General features: G+C 41.8%; 1 protein-coding gene across 2 annotated transcripts in view; it reads left to right on the top strand.

Moving 5' to 3' along the window:
- LOC143983706 (complement C4-like) overlaps positions 1-20,019 on the top strand; it is a 178,284-nt gene that overhangs the window by 32,036 nt on the left and 126,229 nt on the right. Inside the window, exons 8-12 of one of the 2 annotated variants that reach the window (XM_077483720.1) lie at positions 798-885; positions 4,450-4,555; positions 11,690-11,813; positions 14,510-14,625; positions 16,556-16,708. In XM_077483720.1, the coding sequence (XP_077339846.1) occupies positions 798-885; positions 4,450-4,555; positions 11,690-11,813; positions 14,510-14,625; positions 16,556-16,708 (587 nt within the window). Of the gene's footprint in view, positions 1-797; positions 886-4,449; positions 4,556-11,689; positions 11,814-14,509; positions 14,630-16,555; positions 16,709-20,019 lie in introns of both variants that reach the window. The other variant, XM_077483728.1, reaches the window with a different exon arrangement.

The raw sequence follows: 20,019 nt of genomic DNA, 5'->3' as shown, positions 1-20,019 counted from the left end.
CAAGCCTTGTCATAGACTTCTATAGAGGCTTTGGAGATGCTTGGAAGCACCAAAAAAAGCGGGCGCAATGTGTGAGCAGGACTGTAAGATCACCATTTTATTTAGTGAGAGATGATTTTATTGGCAATTAGAGCGCTTTATAAAGGAGTGTCAGATGCCACATTTTGAAGCAAGTGTAAACTAGCCCTTGCAGGAACTGTTTGTTTTTCCTTTAAGGGCCGGTTCACACAGCGAGGCGCGGCGAGGCGTCTCCGACTTACCTCGCCGCGACCTGCGGGGAGCTCAGCGGCGACTTGCAGAGGACTTCTGTATAGAAGTCAATGCAAGTCGCCCCCGAAGTCGCCCCGAAGTAGTACAGGAACCTTTTTTCTGAGTCGGAGCGACTCGAGTCGCTCCTCTCAGAACGGTTCCATTGTACAGAACGGGGGCGACTTGCGGGAGTGAGGCGAGGCGAGCCGTGTCGCCTCGCCTCGCTGTGTGAACCGGCCCTTAGAATAAAAGATTTACATAAATAAATAAAAAAGCTGATCACTCTAAGCAACACTCTAACTGACACTTTTGCAAGACAGCTCGGTCTGTTAAAGAAAATTGAAAAATAACACTTACCAGCCATATCAACAGATAAATAACAAACTATGTAACAGAGGGACTCCGAAAAGCAAAGACTGCTTTGTTAATACTACTATACTATATTTATTTATCATTTGTTGTATTTGTTGATACTTTACATTAAGACTTTAGTATCACTTTACACTTTATTTTCATCTTTTTTTATTTATTTCTGTTTGTTTTGCCAGTTCTCCCGAATTTTGAAGTGAAGATCGTACCTGAACTCCCCTATTTCCAGATAAATAAAGCACAACTTAGAATCAAAGTGGAGGCCAGGTAATCAATGTGTTCATTTGTGTTATGCCGCGTACACGCGATCGGAATTCCAGCCAGAAAAAGACCGATGAGAGCTTTTCATCGGAGAATGCGACCGTGTGTATGCTCCATCGGAATTTAGCTGTCCGTTTTTCCACCAGCCAAAAATTGATAGCATGTTCTCAATTTTCCAGACGGAAAAACTTTCTATCGGTAATTCCGATCGTGTGTATGCAATTCGGACACGCCAAAAAATCAGATTCAACTACGAGACAGAAGCTATTGGCTATTGAACTTCCTTTTTCTAGTCACGTCGTACGTGTTGTACGTCACCGCGTTATAAATGATCGGAATTTGATGTGACCGTGTGTAGGCAAGACAGCTTGAGCTGAATTCCGTCGGAATTCCGCCGGGAAAACCATCAGAGCTTTTTCCGACGAGAATTCCATTTGTGTGTACGCGGCATTAGTGTGCTAAAGGAGACTGATAATAAATGTAATATGACATAATAAAATAAAAAATGGTTACATTGGGGTTGATTTACTAAAACTGGAGAGTGCAAGATCTGGTGCAGCTGTGCATGGTAGCCAATCAGCTTCTTACTTCAGCTTGTTCAGTTAGGCTACTTTCACACTGGGGTGGCGGGCATCAGCGGTAAAATGGCGCTATTTTTATTGGCGCTTTACTGTTGTTTTAGCAGCGCTAAAACCTCCCCCGCTAGCGGCTGAAAAGAGTAATGCCCCATACACACGGTCGCATTTTCCGAAGGAAAATGTGCGACCGGATCATGTTGTCGGAAAATCCGACCGTGTGTTGGCTCCATCTGACTTTTTCCATTGGATTTTCTGACGCACAAAGTTTGAGAGCAGAATAAAAAAATTTCCGACAACAAAATCTGATCGCATAAACGATCGTGTGTGGACAATTCCGATGGACAAAGTGCCACGCATGCTCAGAATAAACTAAGAGATGAAAGCTATTGGCCATTTAAAGTCCCGACATACGTGTTTGACGTCACCTCGTTCAGAACGATCGGATTTTCCGTAAACTTTGTGCGATCGTGTGTATGCAAGACAAGTTTCGGCCAAAATCCGTCGGAAAAAATCGGACAGATTTTTTCCAAAGGTCTGACCGTGTGTATGGGGCATAACATAACATAATAAAATTGATGATGGGTTGATTTACTAAAACTGGAGAGTGCAAGATCTGGTGCAGCTGTGCATGGTAGCCAATCAGCTTCTTACTTCAGCTTATTCAATTAGGCTACTTCCACAATGGGGCGGGCGGGCGTCGGCGGTAATGTGGTGATATTTTTAGCAGCGATTTACCATCGTTTTAGCGGCACTATTCAGCGCTAGCAAGGTGGTTTTCACCCCCGCTATTGGCCGAAAAGTTTGCCGGCGCTGACCCATTGATTTCAATGGGCAGGGGCGCTTTAGGAGCGTTGTATGCACCGTTCTTACAGCGCTACAAAGATGCTGCTTGCAGGACTTTTTTTGCCGTCCTGCCAGCGCACCGCCCCAGTGTGAAAGAACCCGGACGCACAGGAGAACAGGAGAGGCGCTTTACAGGCACTATTTTTAGCGCTGTAGTGCCTGTAAAGCGCCAACATGTGAAAGCAGCCTTAAGCTTTGATAAAAAAAAAAAAAAAAACCTGGAAGCTGATTGGTTTGTATAAAGGGCTGCACCAGATTATGCACTCGTCAATTTTAGTAAATCAACCCCATTGTGTTTGTAGGTATTCTCACATTTATAATCAACAGTTCAATGGTTGTACTTGTATGCATGTTGTACGCCTGTTGGAATAAGCACTCATTCCATTTACACATCTGTATTCTAGAGACAAGGCACATGTTGTTTTATGTGAAAAAAAACAGTTCACATAACAGTCACATAACAGACTGTTCCTGGAAGGAAATAATATTTCCCATCTCGTCAACTTTAACTGCTTGAGCCCCAGAAGATTTGGCTGCTCAAAAACGGGGCCATTTTTTGCGATTCGGCACTGCGTCGCTTTAACTGACAATTGCGCGGTCGTGCGACGCTGTACCCAAGCAAAATTATCGTCCTTTTTTCCCCACACATAGAGCTTTCTTTTGGTGCTATTTGATTATCTCTGTGGTTTTTATTTTTTGCGGTATAAACAAAAAAGTCAGAAAATTCTAAAAAAAAAAAAAAAACACAATATTTTTTACTATTTGCTATAATAAATATCTCAATTTAAAAAAAAAAATGTCTTCCTCAGTTTAGGCCGACACGTATTCTTATACATATTTTTGGTAATAAAAATCGCAAAAAACGTATATTGATTGGTTTGCGCAAAAGTTATAGCATCTACAAAATAGGGGGTAGATTTATGGCATTTTTATTATAATTTTTTTTTTTTTTTACTAGTAATGGCAGCGATCTTCAATTTTTATCGGGACTGCGACATTATGGTGGACATATCTGCCACATTTTTTGACACATTTTTGTTACCGTTGGCATTTATACAGCGATCAGTGCTATAAAAATGCACTGTTTACTGTGTAAATGTCACTGGCAGGGAAGGGGTTAACACTAGGGGGCGACCAAGGGGTTAATTGTGTTCCCTGTGTGTGTTCTAACTGTGGGGAGATGAGAGATCGTGGTTTCCAGCTCATAGGAACTCACAATCTCTCTCTCCTCTCCTCACAGAACTGGGATGTGTGTGTTTACACACAAACGTCCCTGTTCTGCCTCTGGTGCCCGTGATCGCGTGCCTGCTATCCCGCTTAAAAGGGACCGATGTACAGCTGCGATGGTTCACAGGATCATGCTGACCTGCCGCAGTATAATGACGGCAGCTGGGCAGCAAGTGGTTAAAAAGTGGTTAAAAAGTATGCAAACCCAACATTTCATGTGCCTGTTGTACCATATTCTTGTGTGAAAAAAGTATCCTATGTGAAATCCCTGGTGTTTGGTTTAGTCCCCCTGCTTTCCTATTGAAAACTGACCAAACTAGGCATGAAAGCACAGAGTTTTGGCTGTGCTGGGAACTCTGCCTGCTCTCCTCCAATGATCAGACTTCTGCTGACATGCCCCCTGCAGGTCATTCATTAAGAAGACCAGTGTTCTGCTGTTTCTACTTCCCCTGCTCTCTGAGTAACTTATGCAGTTGAGAACAGAGGGTATGTGACCATTTATGTGAAAGGAAAAAAAAAGTATTTATCATTTTTTTATATGTATACACAAATGTTTTGCCTTTCATTTCTATTTTAAATTGAATGGATGGTTATATAAGGGGAGAATTCACATATACTGTAAAGCAGATCCTCACCCTGAAATTTAAACTCCCTCCTATCCACCCCCTTCTTCCTCTGCTACCCAAATTGTGCACCTTATTTCACTTTGCAAAGAATACCCAATCACGGGCAGGGACAATTTTTTTTAAAAAGCACGATTTTTTCTGATATATGATTAGATGATTGTCTGCACGGCTTCACCTCCTTTACTAAACGAAGTGAAATTTCTCTTTGCCTCGTATATTTTTACTTGGCTTAGTGAATTAGGTGAAGTGATGCTGATTGGAATCATTTACTGATTGTTCTTTTGTGATTGGTTTAGATTTGTTTATGGAGAACCGGTAAATGGTGTAGTCCATGTACGTGTCGGAATAATAGACCAAACTGGGAGGAAGACGATGTTACAAGGCCTGGAACAGCAAGTGAAGGTAAAGAAGACTCTTCCCCCGTCATTACCAATGTTTTTCTCTTATACAACTTTTTAGGAAGTGAATATTTCCAGGTACAACTTAACCACTTGATGTCCGCCACTAAGCAGTTTTCCTGCTACAGGGTGGGAGCTGTATGCTGGATCTTGTATATATAAATGATCTGGCTCTTCCTGGTAGGGGGCGCTCATGCGTTCCGCAGGGCGCCTCGCTCCCGCAGTGATTATACACAGTGGTAGCTTACAGCAGTAATTACCACCACTGTGGGCCGATTCCGCCACCCCCAAAAAAAAATCAGACGCCGGGTGCCAGGATGTTCAGGCACCTTAACATGTGAGTGATACTTTTTACTTCTAAATGCTTTTAATCTCTTGCTTACTGGGCACTTCCACCCCCCTGCTGCCCAGACCAATCTTTAGATTTCAGCGCTGTCACTTTTTAGATGACAATTGCGCAGTCGTGCTACACTGTACGCAAATCATTTTTTATAATTTGTTTCACACAAATGGAGCTTTCTTTTGGTGGTTCCACCCTAAAGTGGAAGTTCCACTGATCGGAACCCTCCCCCCCTCCGGTGTCACAATTGGAACCTTTCAGGGGGGAGGGGGGTGCAGATACCTGTCAAAGACAGGTATTTACACCCACTTCCGGGCATAGACTCCCACGGGAGTCTATGCCTCTTCCTGTCCCTGCGCGCTGTCTGCTGGGACACACACGGGTCCCAGAGACAGCGCGGACAATTCCTATTGCGCTGCGCGACTCGCGCATGCGCAGTAGGGAACCGGGAAGTGAAGCCGCAATGCTTAACTTCCTGATTCCCTCACCTAGAATGGTGGCGGCAGAATCCGAGAGCCGAGCGATCGATCGGCCTCGGCTGCCGGCATCGCTGGACCCCGAGACAGGTGAGTGTCCATTTATTAAAAGTCAGCAGCTGCAGTATTTGTAGCTGCTGGCTTTTAATATTTTTTTCCACAGTGCAATCCCTCTTTAACCACTTGCTTACTGGGCACTTAAACCCCCCTCAGTCCCAGACCAATTTTCAGCTTTCAGCGCTGATGCACTTTGAATGACAATTACGCGGTCATACAACACTGTACCCAAATGACATTTTTATCATTTTTTTCCCACAAATAGAGCTTTCTTTTGGTGGTATTTAGTTACAGCTCGGAGTTTTATTTTTTGCTAAACAAACAAAAAAAGATGCAAAAAAAAATAAAAATAAAAATCATGTTTTAATAGTTTGTTATAAAATTTTGCAAACGGGTCATTTTTCTCCTTCATTGAAGTGCGCTGATTAGGCGGCACTGATGGCTGCATTGGTGGGCACTGATGGGCTGCATTGGTGGGCACTGATGGGCTGCATTGGTGGGCACTGATGGGCTGCACTGGTGGGCACTGATAGGCATAGTTAAGGCGGCACTAATAGGCACAGATAAGGCGGCACCGATGGGCACAGATAAGGCGGCACTGATGGGCAAAGATGGGCACAGATAAGATGGCATGGATGGGTGGCACGGATAAGTGGCACGGATGGGTGGCACGGATGGGCACTGATAGGTACCACTGATAGATGGGACTGATGGGCACTGATAGGTGGCACTGATAGGTGGCTCTGATAGGTGGCACTGCTGGGCACTGATGGGCGGCACTGCTGGGCACTGATGGGCGGCACTGCTGGGCACTGATGGGCAGCACTGGGTCGCAGCACCTTTGAGGCAGATTGTGGGCACTGTGGGTGGCACTGTTGGTGGCACTGTTGGTGGCACTGCTGGATGGCACTGTGGGTGGCATTGTGGGTGGCACTGTAGGTGGCACTGTGGGCACTATGGGCACTGATGGGGGGCACTGATGGGGGGCACTGATGGGGGGCACTTACTTTTATTCAGGATGGCACGGCGGTGGGCAGGTGGGCACTGGCAGGGGGCAGGTGGTCAGCTGTATTGCTGGCCGTGATCGGGACTGATGTCCCGATCACGGCCGCCGGTGATCGGCTTTTTTTTTTCTCTCCTCGCGCTGTCAGCGCGAGGAGGAATAATAGCCGATTACCGGCTCCGTTCTATCACATGATCAGCTGTCATTGGCTGACAGCTGATCACGTGATAAGGGGTCAGGATCGACCCCTTGCACGGATCGGTGATCAGGCGAGTCTCACGGACTCGCCGATCACAGAGCGGGGCGCGCAGGCCGCTCGTATCCGGGACGACGTCAATAGACGTAGTCCCGGAAATGTAGGTCCGCGCTGATGCCGTCATTTGGCAATAGCGCGGATCTGTAGTGGTTAATCACCACTTGGGGTTTTTATTTTTTGCTAAACAAACAAAAAAAGACAGATTTTTTTTGAAAAATAAAAAAAACATGTTTTATAGTTTATTATAAAATTTTGCAAACAGGTAAATTTTCTCCTTCATTGATATTCACTGATGAGGCTTCACTGATGGGCACTGATGGGCTGCACTGATAGGCACAGATAAGGCGACACTGATAGGCATAGATAAGGCAAAACTGATAGGCACAGATAAGGCGGCGCTGATAGGCACAGATAAGGCGATGCTGATAGGCACAGATAAGGCGGCGCTGATAGGCACAATAAGGCGATGCTGATAGGCACAGATAAGGCGGCGCTGATAGGCACAGATAAGGTGGCACTGATGGCTACTACTGATGGGTAGCACTGATGGGCACTGATAGATGTAACTGATGGGCACTGATGGGGGCAGTAAAGGGCACTGGTAGGTGGCACTGATGGGCACTGGTAGGTGGCATTGATAGGCAGCACTGGTGATGAGGCACTGATTGGTCACATTTATAGGTGGCACTGTGGGCACTGATAAGTGACAATGTGGTATGCGGTACTGTTGTGCACTGGTAGGTGGCACAGAAGCCCCTGCAGAGACTCTCCATGATCAGGACTGATGTCCGTCGCACAGCCATGATTACCGACTCTGTTTACATCACATGATCAGCTGTCATTGGCTGACAGCTGATCACGTGGTAAGGGGTCGGGATCGACCCCTTACTCCGATCTGTGATCAGTCTCATAGACTCGCTGATCACAGAGTGTGCCGCTCATGCCCTGCAGGGGGTGCGCAGGCCGCTTGAGCACGGGAGGATATCTATGGACGCCCTACCAGCAAAGTAGGTCCGCGCTGCGGCCGTCTTTCGGCCATAGCATGGACGGGAAGAGGTTGATAAACATTTTGGAACAATATTTTGCATAATGAGGATTCTTTTGGTTTGTTTATGTGTATGAGGAACTGCACTGCATGAGACGCCAGTGGTGGATCTCTACAGGGGTCTCCCCACATGCTTAAAGGACCATACTAGCGATATTTGGTCAACTCCAGGGGGTGAGTTTACATCTATGTGGGGCACCCAAGTTGAAGCACGGATATATCAACTTTGAGCACGAGCACTTTATATCACTATATTACTGGGACTGTTCTATATATCATTTTTACTGGACCTAGCGCAGTGGATTTTTTCCTATACCGTGGACTCAATGCCCGCTGGCACCTGCCAATCATTCTTTACACAGGTAGAATGGCAGTCTGCCTATGTAAACAAGACAGATTGTCGTTCTGTCAGTAGGGAAGGCATGGGTCCTGTGTTCCTGCAAAGCAAATGCCATCCCCTAGTAAAATCACCTCTCATAGTACACAGAAACACTGGCTGGGCACACATTTAAAGGGGTTGTAAAGGTAAAAGTTTTATCACCTTAATGCATTCTATGCATTAGGCTAAAAAAACATCCGACAATGCCGGCTCCCCCATCCCCCCCGTTTTACTTACCTGACCCCTCGAAAGTCCCGCGCTCGCCTCCGACATCCTCTTCGCCGCTCACCCTGGCCATTGATTGGCTAGAGTGGATGGGTTGAAAGCAGCGCAGCCATTGGCTCATTGGATGTGATTGACAGCAGCGCGCCAGGGGGCGGGGCCAAGTGATACAGTGAGCGGCTACAGCCGCCAGCTGTATCACGGGAGCGCGCCCGCAAGCACTCCGCACCATGCGAGGGAGCTCGCATGAAGTTGTGGAGTCCTTGCGGGAGGAAGCTGAGACAGCCGCCGAGGGACCCCAGAAGAGCAGGTTCGGGCCACTCTGTGCAAAACGAGCTGCACAGTGGAGGTAAGTATAAGTATATAAATTTATTTTAAAAAAAAATTGCCTTTAGCGATCCTTTAAACTCTTTGATTGCACTAGATGTTAACCCATTCCCAGCCAGTGTCATTAGAATAGTGACAGTGCATATTTTTTAGCACTGATTAGTGTTATTAGTCCCCAAAAAGTGTCAAAAGTGTCAATTAGTCTCAGAATGTCTGTCGCAGTATCGCAGTCACTATTCGCAAGCCAATTTATTGATAATTAAAATTTAAAAATATATCAAATAAAACTATCCCATAGTTTGTAGACGCTATAACTTTTGTGCAAACCAATCAATATACGCTTATTGGAAATTTTATTTTTACTACAAATATGTAGCAGAATACATATAGGCCTACATTAATGAAGAAATTACATTTTTCTATTCTTTTTTTTTTTCTTTTTTTTTATTGGATATGTTTTATAACAGAAAGTAAAAAATATAGTTTTTTTTTCAAAATAGTTTTTTGTTTATAGCGAAAAAAAAAAAATCGCAGAGGCGATCAAATACCACGAAAAGAAAGCTTTATTTGTGGGAATAAAAGGACAGAAATGTTAATTGTGTATAGCGTCGCAAAACTGCGCAATTGTCAGTTAAGGTAACGCAGTGCCGCATTGCAAAAAATGGCCTGGTCAGGAAGAGGGGTAAATATTCTGGAGGTCAAGTGGTTAAGATGTCAATTTTATGCCAAAAAGCCCCAAATATTGTACAGTAAGGGCCAGGGTCAGGTAAAGAAGCAGAACACAACCATATTTATAATCATTTTATTACATTAGCAATTTTAAAGGAAACTTGTGTTTCCAGAGATATTGATCTGGAACAGGCATGATGATAACCAATTCTGATTTCAATGTGCTTGCTTAGGTCAATTGATCCAATAATAAATTATTAATCACAATAACATCAATAATACATTTGGTTAAACTAGTGGATCAGTATTACAGCCAGGCAATGGGTATTGCTAGGAAGTTAGGAATGGTAACCTTACTTCTCTTAGTACAGGATTCCTTAAAAGACACTGTCATATTCACCAATTAGGACAATGTGACTGTGCCTGCACATAACCGACCCTCTTTGGCATGTATATTTACTAGACATGTGCACTGACAAAAAATGAGTTTGTATTAGTTTCCGTTTCATTCTTTTTTTTGCTTTTTTGGGGAAATTCGAAAATATGAAAATTCCCAATTTCCGAATTCAGAAATTCAAAAATTTGGAAATTTGAAAATTCGGAAACTCAAAAATTTGGAAATTCAAAAATTTGGAAGAAATTCAGTAAAATTCAAAAAAATAACCAACTATTAAATTATAAGTATTGGAATTTCCTTTCAAATTTACGAATTATCCAAAATAACGAATGCCGTATCTAAACAAATGGAATGGAACAAATTAATAATAAATAATAATAATAAAAGGGTTTTATTATTATTATTATTTATTATTATTAGATCGTTAAGTTCCATTGGTTTAGATACGGCATTCGTTATTTTAGATAATGTGTAACTTCGGATAAATTTGTACTCCGTTTGTTCCGTTCACAAACAGACAAATTTGAAAGGAAATTCCAATACTTATAATTTAATAGTTAGTTATTATTTCGAATTTTACTGATTTTCTTTCTTTTTTTTCAGATTCTCGAATTTTTGAATTTCCGAATTCCGAAATCCGAAAATTAGAAAATTCGAAATTTGGAAATTTGGAAATTCAAAATTCGGAAATTCAACAATTTGAAAGTTTGAAATTTGGAAATTTGTAATTGGGTAATTAAAAAATTTGGAAATTCTGAAATTTCGGAAATAAATGAATTTGTCAAAATTTGTTAAAAAACTAATTCGGAACCAAACGAATTGCACATGTCTACTATTTAGCCAGCCATGCTTCCTCACTGCCACCCCATACCTGTCTAAGCTCCAGGGTTGACGCTACATGGGGGGATGATGTCATAGCACCCCCCTTATAACAGTGTTCCTACCTGGCGATTGGCTGCTCGAGCCCCAGCACTGCCACATATGGAAAGTCATATGCTCCAGCAAAGGCGCTTGGTTGCTTGGTAGGTATACATGTCTGAGGGAGGATGGGCTATCGATAGTCCTAAATGTTCAAAATGACGATGTCTCTTTAAGGCACCCATAAAGCATGAGATGACAGTCCCACTTTACAGGTATTTGCAGTGTAGGTAGCTGTACACCACCCCTGGAATCCCTGCCATGACCTAATCTATCTATTCAAAAATCAAGCCCTGTTTTGAGGTCAGGTCAGAGGTACTTTTAATTCTCTAACTTTACCAAAATGGTGTCTATTAATATTTCTTTAGCGTTTTTCTCCCTAAGAACTTAAAGGGGTTGATTTACTTAAAGCAAATGGAAACCGGTCACTAGCACATTATGTTAAACTTCAAAACAAAGTCCTCCCGCACCGAGAAGTCATCTCTGCAGGGGCTTCCATCTTCACCCATCTTGCTTACCGGTCACTCCTGCAAATGCGCATGGGAGCCATTGTTCAAGGCAAAGGGCTGTGAAGGAATGGCACGGGTGGCACTGCCGTTTTTTTTTTTTAAGGGAAAATGTTATTGCAAAATGAACTGCCTGTTTGCCTTTAGTAAATCGACCCCTAAGTGCTTATCAAAATGGTGTTGAGGCACATAGGAGGTGGGGCAGCCATCTTGGGCATGATCAGTAAAATATTATACATGGGTTGATTTCTATACAGGAGCCAATTACCCTGCAAGCACAAGGGAAACATGAAAAACCATGCTGATAGTGTCTAAGATTTAAACTGAGGACCCCAGTGCTTCAGGGCAGATGTGCGAACCAAATGTGTTACTACAGGCCAAGCACCTCTATCCGTTTGTGTTGATTTCTTCATTCAGGTCTCCTGTTACGTGGACAGCAGTCTAGACATCCTACACTTTTAGAGTCACTGTTGACAAGAGTTCATAAGATTACGTGTATGCGTTGTTTTGTTATATGTCCTCAGCATGGTTTCTTTCTTCCAGATGGAGGACGGAGAAGGTACCATCCAAATAAGCAAAGATGACATCCTGAAGAAGATTGCTCAGCCAGTGGAGAACTTGGTGGGGTCCACATTCTACATAACAGCTACTGTATTGGAGAAGGCTTGTAAGTCCCCTTTGATGTCTTCCACTAGTGTTTGGAGATAACCACAACCGGGAACAGCCTAAAAACACAAGCTGTTGGGGGCCTCTGAACCCCAAGTATAAAAGCCTCTTCCTTTTATTTTTTTGAGCTCTATAAATGTGTTGGTTTGGCATGACAAAAGATGGCCATGGACTTCAGATGGCTTTTGGATGTAAGGAAATGTTCAGACCACCAAATGCGATGTCCCTGGCAGCATAAGGCTGGCCCTCTGAAAAGCAATTCCTGGGGGGGGTTTGACAGGCGGTGAAAAATTAATATGTCACCTCTTCGCTGCCTGTTATAACCCTGAAAATGTTGACCCAGCCCGCCACAACCTCATGCAGTGCACACAGTTGCAGGGCAGTTGGGGCTCAGCCCATTGACTTGATTAAGTCATGTTCGGTGACAGTATTGTCTGCTGAACATGACTGAGAATTTTGCCATGGCCACGGTATGTGTACAGCCCTGTTTAGATGGGTGGTTTGGGGGGGGGGGGGGGGATGAGGGGCAGGGTAAAACTGCAACTCAACCACCTGCTTTTACTGCAATCTGGTCCCATGTCTAAGCAAGCCCCAACTGCCATAAAAACATTGACATTCACTGCCTTACAGAAAGCTACATTTCAGGTTCACTATAAAAAAAAAAAGGCACACATATAACGGTTTTAGCAAACTTTGTTTCACATACATTCCTGCTGCTGTTCTGTAGAGGCTGATGTAGGCTTTCCTTAGTTCCTCTGTTCAAAAGAGCTTATTTACAGAGTTTACTAACTCAAACTGATATTCACACGCACAGGTGAATGATTCAGAACATCTTTCCTTTTCCTCCTGCTGTGTTCAGACATCTTCCTTGGAAGTTTCAATCAACGAGCGACAGTCTAAAGGCAAACAGCTTGTGGCATTCTCCCTTCTTTTTTTTCTGTGTGTGTAAATCAAAGTGTTTCCTTAGTAGAAAAAACAGATATAAAAACAGTTTAACTAGCTACAGACTTTGGACATCCTACACACGCCCAAAAAAAACACCATCATTGTACACAGGACATGTAGCCCTGCTTCTGGGACCACCAACCTCCCAGTATACCAAAACTGTCAGCTGTGATTAATCATAGCAGGCGTTATAATATACTCAGAAAAGAAGTTGGCAGCTCTAGCTACCAAAAAAAGCAGTCTGAATCCATGTTTATAAACAACACTGCTCCACAAAGATACAATGTAAAATATTGTTACTTTTGTATCTTTCTGTTCATTCATCTGCAGATCAAAGGGGTGAATTTAGATCTGTAGATGATGTCAGTTAAAGCAACCTGACAAGTTGAAAATTTTTTTATTTGATTTAATTTTTTAAATAAAATGTTCATCTGTTTAACCCCTTATTAGCCCTTAGTTAACTCCTTAGTTTCCTTCTCGAACTATTATTTTCCTGCTGATTTTTTATTTATTTTATTTATTATATTATATTACATATTAAAAGTTTAAATAATAGGTAATATAATAGAATAAATAAAATAAAAAAATCAGCAAGAACATTTTTGTTTGGTAATATTTTTACACATTTAAGGCTACCACACGGGGGCAGGCTCAGCAGGGCATATGTCCACTAATCCCTAATGAGTGGGCAAATGGGGACACAGACAACAGCCCACTCTCCTCTATGGACGAACCATCTGTATGTTTACATTCAACTGCCATCCGATCCACCAGTCCGATGGGGTCCTCATCCGACTGTTTTTAGTGGGTAGAATCGGATCCGATGTTGGCGGGTGTAAGTGGACACGTTTGGCAGGTTGGACACGTTTATTTTCATCCGTTGCTCCATAGAGGAGACAGGAGGATCCGATTGGGTCCGGCTGAAAACGTGACAGGTGGACCCGATCGGTCAGCTACTGTGCAAGGGGCCTAATATATATTTTAATACCTTTCACATTTAAAAGGTAAAGAATTTTAAAAAAAAATAATAATTTATGCCATTTGTAAATAACTTTGCAATGCTTTGTACCAGAATTATAATTTTACTGTAATTTTAAATAGGACAGATTAGAGAATATCATTTGAACATTTTATGTACAGTGACACCAATTATTTTTAAACTGCTAAAAAAGAAAAAGTGTGTTTTGTTTAGTTTTGTTGTGTTTTAATTTTCTAAGGATTGTGAAAAAAAAATCATTGTTGCAAATCAAAATCATGAAAAGAAAGTCTTCTTTATCCTTAAAAAAATAAAAAAAAATAAAAAAAAAAATAATAATAATAAATAAGCCGCCTTGTTATCTTTAGTAATGACAAAGTTATTGCTGAATAAACAGGTCCTTAGAAGACTTATAAAAATGTCTCTGGTCTATATAGAGAATGAACAGTATAGATAATAGATAAAATTAGCCCCAAACCATTAAAAATATTTAAAAAAAAATTATTTTACATTGAAAAAATGTAAACTTAAAGTGGAACTCCAGGCAAACTGCAAAGTACACAGATGAAATAGGTATGTGATAGTTGTTTTAACTTGCTATAGGAGATGTTGGAGACTGGGAACATGCTTCAGAAGACGGTCATAGTCTGGAGACATATGACATGAGACTGCTAGAAATCGCTGCTATAATATATAGTGTCTGCAGAGGCCCCGAGGGCTGCAGGGTCGCATGCGTTGGGCACCAGGGTTTTAATGCCTTGTTCTTCTTTTTGTAGCCGGAACTCTGGAAGAAAAGGAGCTCACCTCTGTAAAGTTTGTGACTTCCCCATATAACATTGATTTCTCCAAAACGAAGAAATATTACACCCCTGGGACCCCAACACAGATTGTGGTAAGTAATGACATTCCTTTATTTGGGGGGGGGGGGGTCTAAAGATTAAAGTATATGTGAACCAAATGAACTTCTCTTTTTTGCTCCCATTTGGCCATCTGGGCAAAGAATAAGGACTGGAAATCTGGCATACAAACAATTAATGAATTCATGAATTCAAAAAAACAATTAAATTCCCAGCATGCCGGAAACATTCATATTTGTTGTGTTCTCAACCAAACTGTCGCTGATATACTCGCTTCCTTGGCTGGAAAGAATAGGAGGGTTTAGTTCTACTTCAAAGCTGAACTAAACCCATCAATTTACCAGACCAAGATGGCAGCTCCTTGGCTGAAAAGGAGAGGAGGGTTTAGTTCTGCTTTAGCATGCTGGGAATGCTAACTGTCACATAGGCTTTTGCTGTCAACCAGTTGCGGCCGCCCCATGTGGGGCGCAGGGGCGCCAAGCCCTTAATCCATGCGCCCATCCCTTAATCTACATGCAGGGCGCCGGACGCATGGATTCCAATGGGGTTTTTTTTTAAGCATATGATTAGAGCCTGAGGCTCTAATTGGCTTAAAAAAGGGTGAGCTCGGGGCGCAGAGCACCGCGCCCTGAGTTAACGCAGTTGTGTGACAATAGTGAATTAATATTCACTGTTGCCTTCCTGCTTCTCCTCCCAGCCAATCAGCAGGCAGTAGGAGCATGATTGGCTGAGGGGAGAAGCGATCGTATTGGCAGGGCAGGGGAGAGGATGTAAAGGAAGATCCAGGACTCAGGAGATGGCTGCCCAGAGCGATCTCTCAGTCCTCTGCATCAGTGCCAATTGAGAGCCCAACTACATGAGTACCAACCTCAAGGGGGGGTCCATTGGTTTGTTTACCACCTCGCCCAGCCGCCACTGCTGTCAACCCAACTGTCAAACCTTCCAATGGCTGGTGTCATAGCTGATCACATATGCAGCACCATGTCAGTTTTTGGTGATCAAACATAGGCCAAGATGGCAGCTTCCATTGCTGACAATGATAGGAGGGTTTATTTCCACTTTAAGGTACAAAGATCATAGATTGTAATCTCATTACTGATATACTCGCCTCCTTGGATGAAAAAGGATAGGAGGGTTTGGTTCTTCTTTAAAGTGGAACTAAACTCATCGATTTAACAGGCCAAGATGGCAGCTTCCTTGGGTAAGAGCTTGTTCACACCATATGTGCATGATGGGAACTGATGGGAAAACCGTGCAAGTTTCACCTATAACCAAAATATTACTTAGGGTGCATTTACCCTTTAATAATACACTTACCTTATCACCATGGCCTCTAAGGTCTCCAGGTGACCTGTACTCCTAAAAGTGAACACTCGCCAGAGGGTTTATTTCTAAAACATTTGTACAGTTGTTCATTCATTGAAACTGCATATGGATTCATTCTGTGTGATTAGGGCAAAAATCATATGTTCCCAGGCTCTTCATTGGAAAAAAAAAGTGCTAATAGGAAAAATATCACATTATGGCCACTGGGTGGTGTTGAGTAACATAGGAAATAAATATACTCCTCAGCACCATCTAGTGGACTTAATGAGGTATTTTGCTCATTTTTTTTCCCATGAACAACATTTGATCTGCAGAGAATATAGCCTGAGAACATTTTAATTTTCCCTGTTCGCACAGAACGAATTTACATGCAGTTGCAATGGGTGAGCAGCTATGCAGATTATTTATAAATACACCTCCAGGAGTTGTATAAGAAATGGACAGAACTTTGGTTTCAACCATCTGTCAGAAGTCTCAGTTCAACTGGAACTATGTAGTAGCTTGTGTATAGGTTATGGAAAACACAGCTTAGGTAAGTTGTGAGCTACATAAGCCATAAATTATTACCCAACCCATCCCTCGGTTTTCTTGTCTTTTGATTAAAGAGTAACAATGCTTCCTACTATGTGATTCCCACAGGCAGAAGTCACTTATACAGATGGCACACTGGCAAGGGGCGTCCCAGTTAAACTTCTGAAAGGGAGCACACAACAGAACTTCTTATCAGATGAGGATGGGAAGGTCGTCTTCCAGATCAACACCAGCGGAAATGAGAAGACCCTGGACCTTACGGTAACCAGCAGAAATTCTAATCTCTTCTATAGTTCTCTTGTCATTAAGCCAATGGGCAGGCAGGACAGTGCTGAAGCCATATGTACATAGTTTTACATTTTTAGTCTGCAAATGTAATTTTTAGTAAAAGAACAAGAATATATTTTATCTTAAAAAAGATGTTATATATCTATAAAAAAAAAAAAAAGTGTGAGAGTGTGAATTGGGAAAATACCACATTATGGCCACTAGAGGGGGTTGGGTATCATAGGTAAATGGTGTGCTCTTTGGCGCCATCTAGTGGCTGAAATAGGTATTTTTTACCATTTAGACAATGTTATTCGATCTGCAGAGAATGCGGCCTGAAAACATTTCAGTTTCGCCCATTTTGCACAGAATGAATTTACATGTATGCATTTATGAACAGAATTTTCAGTGAAAAAACAAGAATAAAAAATGATATCTTTTATATCTGCTTATAGTTGATTTTAAAAATATGGTAAAAAAAAAAAAAGTGTGAATAGGGAAAATACCGCATTATGGCCTCTAGATGGTGTTGAGTATCATAGGAAATAAGTATGCTCTTTGGCACCATCTAGTGGCCGAAATTAGATATTTTCCCCATTTAGACTATCTTTTTTTAACACATATTATTTGATCTGCAGAAAATGTAGCCTGAAAATATTCAATTTTGCCCCATTAGCAAGGAACAAAATTTACATGCAGTTTCAATGGCTTTATTTTATTAACAGAATTTTCAGTGAAAAAAACAAGAAGAATAAATTGAATCTTTCAAATCTGCCCTGAATTCATCTATAAAAAATTTTTATTTATTGAAAATGGGGAAAAAAATCACATTATGGCCACTAGATGATGCTGAGCACTATAGGAAATAAGTATGCTCTTTTGCCCCATCTATTGGCCTAAATGAGGTATTTTCCCCATTCAGACTGTTTTTATTATTCCAATTAATATTATTCAATCTGCAGAGAATTCAGCCTGAGAACATTCATTTCCGTGCAATTTCAATAGCTTTATTTTACGAGTAGAATTTTCAGTGAAAAAATAAGAAGAGTAAATTGTATCTTTTATATCTGCTTGGAGTTCATCCTAAAAAATATGTTATTTAAAAGAAAAACAATGACACGAATGAGGAAAATACTGTATTATGGCCACTAGATGGTGCTAAGTATCATTGGAAAGAAGTATGCTTAGGCACCATCTAGTGGCTGAAATTAGGTATTTCCCCCATTTCCACTGTTTTTTTTCCATTAATATTATTTGATCTACAGAGAATGCAGCCTGAGAACATAAAATTTTGCCCCATTAGCACAGAACGAATTTACATGCAGTTTCAATGAATTTATTTTATGAACAGAATTTTCTGTGAAAAAGCAAGAATAAATTGTATCTTTTATATCTGCCCTGAGTTGATTTATAAAAGGATGTTATTTATTAAAGATGTGGAAAATACTGCATTATGAACACTAGATGATGCTGAGTACCATAGGAAATAAGTGAGCTCTTTTGCCATCTAGTGGCCTAAATTAGGTATTGTTCCCCATTTAGACTGTTTTTATTATTCCATGAATATTATTCTATCTGCAGAGAATATAGCCTAAGAACATTCAATTTTGCCCCATACACACAGAGCAAATGTGCATGCAATTTCGCTTGATTTTTTTTTCTGAACAGTATTTTCAGTGAAAACCTAAGAATACATTGTGTTTATTATGTGTTTTTTTCATGCGCCTTATTTGATGTGTTTTTAATGCATTTTTAGGATGTGTTAATGTTGCTAGGAGGAAGTGTCTGTTGTGATGTATAAAAATGCATATACATGCGTTTTTGATGCAATTCCATTTAAGCCCATGGAGCCAAAAATACATTGCGCTGCATGTAAAAAAAAGAATCCTGCATCTTTCCAAAAAATGAACTTGGTGAAAACTTCATAGATGTGAATGCGACCCATAGGAACAAATGTTAAATGTAGTGTAGTGCATGTCTGCAAATCTGCAAACGCACTGCAGAATGCATAGGTGTGAGCATAGCCTAAAAAAACAGTCGGGTCCTACAGTATATTTCCACCCTGACAGGTCCACTTAACACGGATGCTCAGATTGCATAAGCACACATGTTAAAGTACATCTGACAGGAGAAAACTATGAGGTCCTGCTGTCCTTCTGGTCAACTGGCTTCACTACGTCTAAGCATGCAGCTAATAAAGGTCAGAGAAAGGCCAGAATTCATTCTACTTGTTTTAATGGAAATGTTCTATAAACTGTAGCACCATCTAGTGGCCAAATGCTGTATTTCTTATTTGAAAGCAATGAAAACCTTTGAAAAAGCACAGGAGATAGCCTAATAATGTTATTTTTTTGCCCCATTTACACAGAACAAATTTACATGCACTTTCATTTGGCAAAGTGGTGTGCAATTTATTTTTATAAATACCACCACTTAATGTCTATAGCTAGCTTTAGCTTTCATCAGCATTGGGGGGATTTTACACACACTGCAACAGCCAGTGGGGAAATCGGACTTGTCAGCTGTCAGATGGAAGCAATCGAGTGGATGTAGTCACTAGATTGCTTATGCGGACCTCTGGCAGACCCCCTTTTAACCTATACTGCCCCATTAAAGAGAACTTCTCCGTGACCTCTCTGTGACCAAGCCCCAGTGGATGGGACGAAACACGTCAGAGGGTGTGGCCGGAGCAGCTCTGGCTGAGAGCACCAGGTTGGTTTGAGTGGCATCTCCCTCTCGGCCTTAAAAAGAACCTGTTACATAGTAAAATGCTATGGGGGGGGGGGGGGGACATTTGATAAAAATAAATGTTGATTGCTCTACATATGTTATGTATTGCCTTATTGCCTTGCACGCTGGAGTGGGAGCAATAATTCTAAGGCCATTATTCACAGTAACTCTAAACTAATGATCTGTCATCAGGGGCGGATTGACAACTCATGGGGCCCCCGGGCAATAAGAGATTATGGGGCCCCCGTGCAATAGAAGATTATGGGACCCCTGGGCATTAGGAGATTATGGGGGCCCTGGGCAATAGGATATTATGGGGTCCCTGGGCAATAGATTATGGGGCCACATAGTATACACATACAGTATACACACACACACACACAGAATACACAAAGATACCGGAGAGGCGGGGTAGCTATAATCTTGGGATTTTATTAAAATTCACAGATTTTTACATACTGTCCCTGGTTTTATGGAGGCTGGCAACCCTGATGGGGCCCCTTAATGGCATGGGGCCCTCGGGCAGTGCCCGAGTACCCATATGGTCAGTCCGCCCCTGCCTGTCATTACCTATG

The sequence above is a fragment of the Lithobates pipiens genome, unplaced genomic scaffold (assembly GCF_037356315.1).
Source record: "Lithobates pipiens isolate NorthernLeopardFrog02 unplaced genomic scaffold, aLitPip1_a1.2 Scaffold_1, whole genome shotgun sequence".
NCBI classification, from domain to species: domain Eukaryota; kingdom Metazoa; phylum Chordata; class Amphibia; order Anura; family Ranidae; genus Lithobates; species Lithobates pipiens.
The sequence above is the reverse complement of the archived record's forward strand: the minus strand, read 5'-3'. Positions and strand labels throughout refer to the sequence as shown.